General features: G+C 42.8%; 1 protein-coding gene across 6 annotated transcripts in view; it reads right to left on the bottom strand.

Annotated features, from left to right (window-relative positions):
- LOC103281797 (complement receptor type 1) overlaps positions 1 to 12,670 on the bottom strand; it is an 83,154-nt gene that overhangs the window by 53,526 nt on the left and 16,958 nt on the right. For 3 of the 6 annotated variants that reach the window (XM_062978606.1, XM_062978607.1, XM_062978608.1), the window contains exons 5-12: positions 7,279 to 7,470; positions 4,937 to 5,119; positions 4,186 to 4,299; positions 2,926 to 3,117; positions 2,477 to 2,576; positions 2,264 to 2,349; positions 658 to 849; positions 333 to 515 (exon numbers count right to left, since the gene is read on the bottom strand). In XM_062978606.1, coding sequence (XP_062834676.1) covers positions 333 to 515; positions 658 to 849; positions 2,264 to 2,349; positions 2,477 to 2,576; positions 2,926 to 3,117; positions 4,186 to 4,299; positions 4,937 to 5,119; positions 7,279 to 7,470 — 1,242 coding nt within the window. The remainder of the gene's footprint in view (positions 1 to 332; positions 516 to 657; positions 850 to 2,263; positions 2,350 to 2,476; positions 2,577 to 2,925; positions 3,118 to 4,185; positions 4,300 to 4,936; positions 5,120 to 7,278; positions 7,471 to 12,670) is intronic. The other 3 variants (XM_062978609.1, XM_062978610.1, XM_062978611.1) reach the window with 3 other exon arrangements.

Genomic DNA, 12,670 nt, shown 5'->3' with positions numbered 1-12,670 from the left:
CACATCTTTCATTGCTGGAGCTGGGCTAGAGGAAGAGTGATTTAGATGCCCTTCCCATTCTAACTGATCTAATACCTAATAATGTAAACCACTGCTGGCATAAGAGGAAAGACTATTAGAAATGTGACTGTTGCGTACTGTGACACACATACACATCACTTGAAGCTTTATGCATAGGAGAAAAACTTTCCTGATTCTCTTTGTGCATTTCAGAAGCAAACAGTTAGACAGCAATATCATTGACTTTCAGCTATTGACAAAGGGCACTGCCATACAGGTTAGTAGCTTTGTCTGTTGTTCTCACAATATGTTGTCTTTATATGCATACTTGCCCTGTTTACAAGTAGGTATAGCTGGATCCCATGTGCCATCCACTTGGCAACTAATCTCTCTTGAGCCAGATATCTTGTGACCAACATTGCAGTCAATTGTGACCATTTGGCTATAGGTATAGATGTTAGATTTGCCAGTGACTATCCTTCCATTCTCTACATGAGGAGGTAGACAGTGTGTCTCTAAAAAATAAGACGTGTTTTTGAACAATGGGGAGAGAAAGAACAAGCCTCTTCGTTACAACGATCAGTTGAACAATTAATACAACTTGGTCTTTTGCATTCATATCACAGATGAAATGAGAGGGACACATGAAAACTGTACCTCCACAATAGGCACGGCCGCTCCACACTCCGTTTAACCCATCCTCAGTAGTACAGTAGATAGAGGCGTTTCCAACAAGGGGGTAGTCTTTGTCGCAGGTGTATGTCACAACTGTCCCAACAAAAAAATTATCCATATTTTGGCCATTGTGTTTGCCGTGAGGAACATCTGGTGGAGGGAAACACGGAATATCTAGAAAGAAATAGGCAGATGCTTTTCTTGAGGGCAAATATTTGAGTGTTTGTATCTGCTTTCAACTGAGCCATTTTTGGGTAACTGAAATGTCCAAATCCAGTAGTTAAAGTCAACAGACTGTAAAAGTTTCATCAATATACAAATTGCACATTAAAACAATATGTAAATAATCATTAGTAATGAAACAAAAGCGATACATGCTCTTTAGATATCTACATTTTGTCATAATCATTAATAGTCAACAGGTTGAATGAACATCATATGTTTTGTTCTTCCATCATGTCCTACATATAGGAAAATCATACTAATTTGACACATTTTGTTAAGTATAGTTTTGCTTTATGAGCATCACTTGGAGAAGATATTTAAAAATGCTGCTTGGGGGAGGAATGTTAACTAAGGTAGAATAGTAAAAGGTCTGATTTTAAGTGAGTTGATAGTGAGGATTGAATTTTAAGTCTGAGACACTAGAGCTCAAGTTAATTAATAAGTTACAAATTTAAAATGACGTGTGAACCTGTAGTTTGTTGATAGGTGTCTTCAAATATGTACAATGTATGGCAATTCTTTCATAGGGATTGCTTTGTAAGATTTATTCTGGCAAGCTTTGACATTGCTGATTTGTTTACAAGAGAAAAATAGAGTAGGAAGAAGAAGGAGGAGGAGGAGGAGGAGGAGGAGGATAGGAGGAGGGTAGGGAAGGAATAGTCTGTGAGAAGTTGACTGTCCAAGATCACTTACTGGGTTCCCATGGTTGAGCAGGGATTTGAATTATGGTCCTCCAGAGTTTGAGTCCAACACTCAAACTCCTATACCATGCTGGCTCCCTTTAGAATGATAACAGGTACATTCCTGTCTGGGGAAGTGAGCCCCAAGTTTGTTCTTCTCTCTTTTTCTCTCTATCTGCAGCCTCTTTTCTTTTTGCAGAGTGGGACATTTGGAGGAAAGCATGGCACCAGATGGCCTTGCATTTAGCATTTGGTAGAGGCAATCTCTGTAGAAACCTGCCTGGTTCTTTAAACCTTGAATTTAAATTCTTGAAATAGATTACAGCACCTGGTATTTGTTGGAGATCTCCCATCTACTCCCTTAGCTTCCATGATCAGATGGAATGCAATTCTTAGAAAACTGTAGTGTTCTGTCGGTTTAATTAACATCAGTGGGGCTTTCAGCCAAGATGTTAGTGGTTCGTTATACTATTTTATATACCGAGTTTTGTGGAGCTGTCCTTCAGCCCCATGGTTTTGCACTGACAACTCTGCTTTGTGTCTAGTTAGCTACACAACATGGCCATATTTCATTTATTGATTCGTTTTTGCAGTGCTCTTGGAGAACAAAAATTAAAGTATGGTTATGCCATCCTGTATGAATATTATTCAGCTAAACAAATAGCAAGGTATTTCCTACTTACGCTCACAAAAAACAACACCATGGTCCCACTCTACTTTTTTGCCAGAAATTATGCATCTTCTGGAAGAATGACCAATGATCCTGTATCTAAATTGGAAAAAAGCAGTCATTGCTGTATGCATTTCTTTCTCCATAAATGTACAGAATTTAGAGTTATATCCTTAGAAATAACTGAAAAGAAATCAGTGTTTTTATTGGCTTCCTTCATGCTTACCCTTCATCACAGGTATAGTGTATAGCTGCCCCGAAAAGAAAATCTCCTGATACATGCAGTCGACCATGTTCTGGTTCTCCTGGATGTCCACATGATTTTTCTAGCAGTAAACAAGACAAGTAACTTTTTCCCATTTAGCATCTGGGTACTCTCAAGTGAAATACCAATTCAAAGTTTCCTTATTCATTCCTTTTCTCTAAAGGCAATGCATTTACCCTGGGAAAGCTTAATGCTTTGATTTGCCCCATAAGAAACGTAGAATCCCCTGTTAAATATCTTCAGTGAATATTGGAATATCAATAAATAAGTTTAGGGACAGTATGAAATGAACTGTATGTCACCATTTCAATTATTTTGTCTCAATAGAAATGTATCTCTTTTTTGTGTTTGTTTCTATCCCTGTAACACACTGGTTTGTTTTGTTTTTTAAAGAATATTAAGAGACTCACTTTTGCAAAATTCCTCAAGTTCTGACCATTCCTGATTCTGCAGGCATGTTTGAGAGATCTTTGGTTTACTTCTAACGTAGCCTGGGCGGCAGGTATATTTCACAGTTGAGCCGATGGGAAAGGAATTGTTTTCTTTATATTCATCAGCAAGTTCAGCAAAGTCTAACCTAGGTGGACGATTACAGCTATGTCCTGGTGACAAAAACAAGAGAGGAAAAATTTAAATTGGTCCTTGTGAAACTTGAATTAAATCTAATTCTGTGGTTCCAATTAAGGGACAGAAGCATGCTTTTTGTGGATTGTGCATGGCTTCCAAGGGATCCCCATTATGCAATACATATGCTCCACCAGCCTTCAAGTGTGTACTATTTAAGAAAAACTTAAGAAAAACCTTTTTCTTGTGAAGAAAAGAACAATAAGGCCAAATAAAAGGTCTAATAAGTATTTCCACTCATAACCCCTTACAATCTATTTAATATACTGTACCAGCTCCCACACCCTCAATTAGACAGTAGTCACTACAATATTTTTGCAATATTATTATTGCATTTGCATTGCTTCCTGAACATTTGCTGTGGATCCAGTAGCCACTGGAACCTGTTCATTACTATTACTTTGAGTAGGACTGCCTAATGGAGGAACTTCTTCATGACTGAAAGTTAAACCATTGAAGAAATGTTACATACCAATGTGCAATCCTTCCTCTGCAGCAGAATGTTATGTTGTAACAGAATTGAAACATATTTCTTATTTTGATTTATAAATTACACAAACTGGCATTATGATTTTGGGGAGGGAGAACACTCTTGCAACCTATATCTGCCCATTTTCACAAAAAAAACCCCATCAAAATTATGTCCTCCCTCTCCTTGTTTTTTGTCTTCTGAAGACATGTCTGGTACTTGCAAAATACATATCTCAAGGTTCTGCACACATTCCTCCAGTGACCACACTAAGCAAGGAAGCTAAAATTCAGATTACATCTTTTCCCATTAAGAAACTCTAGGTTCCAAATTAATGTTTCATTATCCTTGATTTTTCATAGATGACTTTGAGACTAAGGACACTTGCTTACAGATCATTTGTCATTACGAGAGGAAACACTGATGTAGTCATGTCCAGAATAAGTAACTGCCCTCTTAAAGTGCTTATTATCTCCTCTGAGGAATTTGAATGACATAGATAAAAAGATAGATTGACTGTGCCATTGAAAGCAATTGTACAGCAGTTGAGAGTGTGTTACAGTAGATCACTCTGTACCTGTGTCTCTTGGTGGCCCTGGCACTATATCCCTCTTGCTTTCTTCCTTGGTTTTTTTATCAATCAACTTGCTGTCTGCATTCTTCGACACTGTGGTGAGCATCCTTTCCACAGCTACACTGGGACAGAGAGAAGGAAAAGTAGGTGTGAGGAACATGTATCATCTCAAGAAACATTTCACAAACATAACATGTCCTATTTTATATCCTGTTTGCAAAATATGGTAGAAAGTTGAGAGTAACCCTTGGTTTTACACTGTAACTATATTAGATTTTGAGGAGAATATTACAAGATACTACAGTGGAGTCCCGATGGCGAAGTGTGTTAAAGCACTGAGCTGCTGAACTTGCAGACCGAAAGGTCCCAGGTTAAAACCCCGGGAGTGGCGGGAGCGGTCGCTGTTAGCTCCAGCTTCTGCAAACCTAGCAGTTCGAAAACATGCCAATGTGAGTAGATCAACGCCGGCTCTTCGGCTTAGAAATGGAGATGAGCACCAACCCCCAGAGTCAGACATGACTGGACTTAACGTCAGGGGAAACCTTTACCTTTTTACAGTTGAGCATCCTTTATCCAGAATCCTGAAATACTCTAAAATCCAAAATAGTCCACATGGCATCCTAAGATAGTGACTCCTTTGCTTTCTGATGGTTCTATATACATAAACTTTGTTTCATGCACAACATTATTTAAAATATTACATAGCATTACCTTCAGGCTAAGTATATGAGATCTATTTGATCAAGAAATGTACCTTTGCAGTGCGGGGCAGAGGGAAACCATGTGCCTGATGCTGTGCAATAAATTGTTTCCTGTCCAAGAAGTATGTAGCCTGGATGGCATGTGTAAGTCAGAGACATTCCATGGGAAAACATTTCACCTTCTTGCTTGCTGTGAAACCCATTTTGGATATTTGGGGGTGGCTGGCACTGCACCACTGAAAGTAGAAGAGAAAAGATTATGATGCAAAATAGATGAAAATAGGCTTTAAAAGAATGTCACAAAACACTGAAACACAGGCCAAGATCCAACCAGGTCCTTTGCTGTCCATTGCTAGCAAACCCGAAACTTTCTTCCTCTCTCCCTTTTGCTGTAGTGTTCTTGTCTCAAAGGTTTTCTGAGTCCTCTAAAACAGGTTTCAAGATTAACAGGGAGCTACAAGAAAGAGGCAAGTCCTTGATTCTAGTTGAAGTTGTGTAATCCAGCAAAAGTAAGGCACTAGTAGCTGGCCAGTTTTGCTATGTCTAGCTTCCTTTTATTCTTGCATCTAACATCAATTATTCTGAGAATAAATGTTGTGCATCTTCAAACTTATCTTTTACCTTATGGCAATAGCTGAATGTTTTGCAGCTTGAGTCCAATTGAGTCACAAAATCGAGTTGAAGGTGTCCAATGCTGTTTCCTAGAAGCCCATCTAGAAGATGACTTAGGACTCTCATCTTCTGACACTATCTCTTGTTTCATTTTGCAACTGTCTAATGGTACAGTTTTCATAGTAAAAAGCATTAGGAATAGTATAATATTGTAATATTAAAAAGTGTTGGTTATGGTGCCACTGATATTCCCTGAGGTGTCTTGTGCCAGTATCACCTGTTTGGCACATTAGTTTGGCTCCTAAGTTTGGTTGTTTGTTTGTTTATTTATTTATTTATTTATTTACAGTATTTATATTCTGCCCTTCTCACCCCGAAGGGGACTCAGGGCGGATCACATTACACATATAAGGCAAACATTCAATGCCAAAACATAGAATAGAGACAGAGACAGACGCAGGCACCGGGCTGGCCTCGAACTCATGACCTCTTGGTCAGAGTGATTTGTTGCAGCTGGTTGCTAACCAGCCTGCGCCACAGCCCAGCCTTTCTGATGTAGGAGACCCTTCTGGTATCACTGCTGCCATCAGCATAGCTTCATACCTCACAGGAGTATACAGGTAGTGCAATAGTTAACCAGTCCTTATTTTCCTTATTTATAGTCCTCTTAAAGTGTCAAAGATACCTTTTAATATGTGTGCAATGAACTAACAACGCAACCCCTCTGAAAACTGAAATATTACTATCTGTATATTTGCAGTATCTTATCTCCACTCCTTTCATTGCTGGAGCTGAGCTAGAGGAGGAGTGCTTTAGATGCCCATTCCCATTCTAACTGAACTCAGTGAAATGCACTTCTAAGATATGCATACTATTTCTGTATGTACTTGCTGTGAAAGCTTGGAATTAGCAAGTATTAACTACCTGATGTGATTAAAAGAGTTTTCAGAAGTTTACCGATGGCCTAAATTGTATACTTTTCCAAAGGCCTAGTTAACATGGTTACCTAAGAATATAAACTGCTTCTGGCATAGTAGGATAGGCTATTATAATCCTGATTTACAGAGTCTGTACTGCAAGTCATACATATCCCTTGGTGCATGATGTATATTTTAGAAGCTAGTGCCTGGCTAGCACTATTGTCTTTCAGCTAGTGGCAAAGGGCACTGCCATAAAGGCAGGTGGCTTTATATATTGTTTTCACACTACAGTTTATATATGCATACTTGCCCTGTTTACAAGTAGGTATAGCTGGATCCCATGTGCCATCCACTTGGCAACGAATCTCTCTTGAGCCAGATATCTTGTGACCAACATTGCAGTCAATTGTGACCCTTTGGCTATAGGTATAGATGTTAGATTTGCCAGTGACTATCCTTCCATTCTCTACATGAGGAGATGGACAGTGAAGCTCTAAAAAATAAGATGTGTTTTTGAACAATGAGGAGAGGAAGAAAAAGCCTGTTTGTTGCAACCATCAGTTGAACAATAATCGTGTTTCCCTAAAAATAAGACTTCCCCTGAAAATAAGACCTAGTAGAGGTTTTGCTGAATTGCCAAATACAAGACATCCCCTGAAAGTAAGACCTATGAGGAGGGAGCCACCGCCGTCACCAAGGAAGGTGCATGTGGCATGAAGGAGAATAAGACATCCCCTGAAAATAAGACCTAGCACAACTTTGGGAGCAAAAATTAATATAAAATACTATCTTATTTTCAGGGAGACAGGGTAACACAACTTGGTTTTTTGTACACAAATGAGAAGGACATATGAAAACTGTACCTCCACAATAGGCACGGCCGCTCCACACTCCGTTTAACCCATCCTCAGTAATACAGTAGATAGAGGCATTTCCAACAAGGGGGTAGCCTTTGTCGCAGGTGTATGTCACAACTGTCCCAACAAAAAAATTATCCATATTTTGGCCATTGTGTTTGCCGTGAGGAACATCTGGTGGAGGGAAACATGGAATAGCTAGAAAGAAAGAGGCAGAAGCTTCTATTAAGGGAAAATATTTGTGTGCTTTTATCTGCTTCCAACTGAGATATTCTTTGGGAAACTGCAGTGTCCAAATCAAGTAGTTAAAAGCCATTTGACTGCTGAAGTTCCATCAGTGTACAAATGGTACATTAACTCAATATATAAGCAATCATAAAACTGAAACAAAACCTATACATGCTCTTTAGATATCTAGATTCTCTCAATTGCATTCATAGACAAACATAGCACTACAATAGATCAAATAAACTTCATATGTTATGTTCTTCCATCAGATCCTACATATCAGGAAAATCAGAATAATATGGTATGCTTGTAAGTAGTAGATTGTTTTATAAGCATTATCTGGAAAAAGTATTTTTAAAATGTTGGTCAAGAGCACTTGCATAAGCACTTTGCATTGTTTTAAACTTTGTATATTGTATTTTATGACTGTTTTAACTGTTTTAATGTTTTAGTTCATTGTATAACAGTGTAATGGCATCAATTAATAATAATAATAATAATAAAACTTTATTTATACCCCGCCACCATCTCCCCAATGGGGACTCGGGGCGGCTTACATGGGGCCATGCCCGGGAAAAATACAATATAACACAATATAAAAACAACATATCATAATACAATTACAACAATACAATAAAGAATCATATACAGTACAACACAAAATCCAAAGAGCAGTATAACAGGGCAGGCCGCACTGACACTCAGTTAAAACTCGGGGTGAGAAAAGGATAAGAAAAAGGATAAGAATAAAACCACAGGGAACTAAGGAAAAGATAGCAGACAGTCTAGAGGATAAATAATGGGGGCGTAACAAAAGCATGTAACAGTTACTCTCCGAAAGCACATCGGAAGAGCCATGTTTTTAGATCTTTCCTAAAGTCTGAAAGAGTGGGGGCTTGCCTGATTTCAATGGGCAATGAGTTCCATAAACGGGGGGCCACAGCAGAAAAGGCCCTCTCCCTAGTTCCTACAAGGCGGGTCTGGGATAAAGGCAGTGGCGACAGGAGGGCCTCCCCTGACGATCGCAGAGATCGGGCAGGTTTATGGTAGGAGATACGGTCACGAAGGTAGGTGGGTCCCAAACCGTTTAGGGCTTTATATATGATGGTCTGCACCTTGAATTGAGATCGGAAAATGAACGGAAGCCAGTGGAGCTCCTTAAACAGGGGAGTAGATCTCTCCCTGTAATTCGCCCCAGTTATTAATCTGGCAGCCGAGCGTTGGACCAGTTGTAATTTCCGAGCCGTCTTCAAGGGAAGCCCCACGTAGAGTGCATTACAGTAGTCCAGTCTAGAGGTAACTAGGGCATGGACCACCGTGGTCAAGTCAGACTTCACGAGGTATGGTCGCAGTTGGCGCACAACTGAGTTGTGCGAAAGCCCTCCCGGCCACCGCCGACACCTGCGCTTCAAGCGTCAACGCTGAATCCAGGAGGACCCCCAAACTGCGGACCTGTGATTTCAGGGGGAGTGCAACCCCGTCCAGCACAGGTTGCCACCCAATACCCCGATCTGACGAGCGACTGACCAGGAGGGCCTCTGTCTTGTCAGGATTGATCCTCAGCTTGTTCCTCCTCATCCAGTCCGCCACAGCGGCCAGGCACTGGTTCAGCATCCGAGGGGCTTCCTTGGAGTCAGATGGGAACGAGTAGTGGATTTGTGTGTCATCTGCGTAGAGATGGCAACACCCTCCAAAACTCCGGATGACCTCTCCCAGTGGTTTCATGTAGATGTTAAATAGCATGGGGGATAGAATAGACCCTTGCGGGACCCCACAGGTCAATGGCCAGGGGTCCGAGCAGGTATCCCCCAGCTTCACCATCTGGGAACGGCCCTCCAGGAAGGACTGGAGCCACAGCAGAACTGTGCCACCGAGTCCCATCCCGGCGAGCCTCCCCAGAAGGATACCATGGTCGATGGTATCGAAAGCCGCTGAGATGTCCAAGAGAACCAGCAGGGTCACACTCCCCCTGTCCAGCTCCCTGCGGAGGTCATCCACCAGGGCGACCAAAGCCGTCTCGGTGCTGTGCCCAGGCCTGAAGCCAGACTGCGAGCGGTCCAGAAAATCGGTGTCATCGAGGAACTCCTGGAGCTGCGTAGCAACCACCCGCTCCAGAACCTTGCCCAGAAATGGGAGGTTGGAAATTGGCCTGTAGTTGTTACATACAGATGGGTCTAACGAGGTCTTTTTTAATAATGGTTTTACTACCTCCTGCTTAAAGCAGGATGGAACTGACCCTTGAACCAGGGAGGCATTTATAATAGCCACAAACCAATCCAACAACCCATCCTTGGCCAGCTTCACCAGCCAAGAAGGACAAGGATCCAGAGCGCAGGTGGTCGCCCTCACAGACCCAAGAATCCCCTCCACATCATCAGGAAGAACAAGCCGGAAAGAATCCCATAAGATCGCACAGACAGGTACCTCGGTTACCTCCGCTGGGACCACAGTTAAGCTGGAGTCCAACTCACGGCGTATCTGAGCAACTTTGCCTGCAAAATGGTGCGCGAAATCGCTGCACCGAGTTGCCAAGTCATCAGGAAACCCCTGGGCCTCAGGAGGCCGCAGGAGCTCCCCAACAACTCGGAACAACTCCGATGGCCTGTTGGCTGCAGACGCTATGCGGGCAGTCATGAAATCTTTCCTGGCTGCTCGCAGAGCCACGGAGTAAGCCTTAATAGCGGCTTTAGCCCGTGCTTGGTCGGACACGTCCTGAGATTTCCTCCAGATGCACTCTAGCCCCCTCCTCCTACGTTTCATCACAGCCAGCTCCTCGGTGAACCAAGGAGTCGACGCGATTCTACGCAGTGAGAGGGGACGTTCGGGAGCGATCGTGTCCAATGCCCTTGATAGCTCACTGTTATAGCGATCAGCCAGGACATCGACAGGATCGCCAGTCTCCAGGACAGGAAGATCCCCAAGAGACCTCAGAAGTCCATCCGGATCCATCAGTCTCCTGGGGCGGACCATCTTAATGGGTCCACCACCCCTGCGGAGGTTAGAAGGCACGGCGATACTTAAACAGATCAGATGATGGTCAGACCATGACAATGGAAGAATGTTTTGCTCTTCCACTCTGACTGTCCCACCGTCCACAATAAAAACAAGGTCCAAGGTGTGTCCTGCCTGATGTGTGGGCCCAGATATAACTTGAGACAGCCCCATGGTTGTCATGGCAACCATGAAATCCTGAGCTGCTCCTGTCAATGTGGTCTCAGCATGAATGTTAAAGTCTCCCAAAACTATCAGTTGTTGGGAGACAAGGGCCACATTGGAGACCACTTCTGCTAGCTCGGACAGAGAGACTGCTGGGTCGCGGGGTGGACGGTACACCAACAGAATCCCCAAGCTGTCTCGGGCTCCCACCCTCAGGAAAACACACTCGAACCTCGGGGATTGCGGAACGGCGCATCTGATCAGGGCGATGGACTGCCGAAAGATCACCGCAACTCCTCCTCCCCGCCCCCCAACCCTGGCCTGTTGATGCACCCCGAAACCTGGAGGACACAGCTGGGTAAGATTCACACCTCCCAGCTCATCCAGCCACGTCTCGGTGATGCATGCCAGATCCGCCTCCTCATCCAGGATCAAATCCTGGATGACAGCTGTTTTACCATTGACGGATCTGGCGTTTAGAAGCAGGACCTTAAGGTTGGGGGGTCTGTCCTGAAGACTACCACACCTAAACCTCTCCAGGGTCGCAAAAACTCTGTTGCGCTTCTCCCTGGGTTGATAGTGACCGTGCTTTCTCCTCCCCCATATCACCTCAATGGGGCCACCTCCATGAGAGCCCTCTTCCCCCTGATGGAAGAACTGGGTGGAGTTGCCAATTACCAGGACTAGTCAGCTGTCCTGGAAAGGAAAGCCTCCAAAGGTACTTGTTTTTTAAAAAAAGGAGCTTCTCTCCACTGATGGGAGAGAGGGGACAGTTGATTTGGCATCATCATGAATAGGAAGGTGACTAAGCAAGAGTGGGGTCTTGTTGTGGGCCTGGGAGGTAGAACAAGTCTGACTTAGAGTTGGGGAATCTTGAATATCAATGCTCAGCCCGATGTCGAGGGGGCGAATCAGTGGGTCTACTAGAACCCTCCTGAGAGTGATGCCCCATTGTTGCAGTTTGGGCCCACACAAAAACAATTTTTCCCTTAATATTTTATCTTCCAAGCCAATGATAAGAGATAAGGAGCGGTTCCAGGATTGATACTCTCTACAAAGCCAGTCGATAGTCTTGATCTTTACCAATTGCCACTTGTAAGCCGCCCTGAGTCCCCTCGGGTGAGAAGGGCAGGGTATAAATAATTGAAATAAATAAAGAAATAAATAAATAAATAAATAAGAGGGAAGGACTGCTGGGAACTGGTGGAGAATATTACAAGGTTTTTTTTTAACAGAATCAATTGTGTAGACTGAATTTTCAAGTAGGAGAGCTTGGGTTCAATGTAACTGATGAGTTTTTACCCAGTGGGGCAGGGGAAGGGGCTCCAAACATGGTGCTATAGCTCTCCACGCTCCCTAGAGAGCATTTGGGAGAATTTTGAAGTAAATGCCCACCCATGATTTAAAATACATACTAGGCCTCAGGTATAGTCTGATGAGATCTGAACAAGATGTATAGATATAAAGTCAAATTGTTAGAATTTAATTGTAGTTTGTTGATAGGTGTGTTCAAATTAATTACAATGTATGGCAATTCTTTCATAGGGATTTCTTGGTAAGATTTATTCTGAGAAGCTTTGGCATGGCTGCTTTTTTAAAAAAGAGGAAATTATGGTAAGAAGAAGAAGAAGAGGAGGAGGAGGAGGAGGAGGAGGAAGAGGAGGAGGAGGAGGAGAAGGATCAGGAGCAGGAGGAGCAGCAGGAGGAGCAGAAGGAGCAGGAGGAGGGTAGAGTAGTAATAGCCATGTCTTTGTCTCTGTTTTTGTCTGTATGCCGTATGGCATTGAATGTTTGCCATGTATATGTACATTGTGATCCGCCCTGAGTCCCCTTCAGGGTGAGAAGTGCAGAATATAAATACTGTAAATAAATAAATAATAAAATGTTTTAAACTGTGAGAAGTTGACTGTCCAAGATCACTTACTGGGTTCCCATGGTTAAGTAAGGATTTAAATTATGGTCCTCCAGAGTTTGAGTCTATGCTGGCTCCCATGCTGGCTCCCTTGAGAATGAT

The sequence above is a fragment of the Anolis carolinensis genome, chromosome 4 (genome assembly GCF_035594765.1).
Source record: "Anolis carolinensis isolate JA03-04 chromosome 4, rAnoCar3.1.pri, whole genome shotgun sequence".
NCBI classification, from domain to species: Eukaryota; Metazoa; Chordata; class Lepidosauria; order Squamata; family Dactyloidae; genus Anolis; species Anolis carolinensis.
This window is presented reverse-complemented; position numbering and strand designations above follow the sequence as displayed.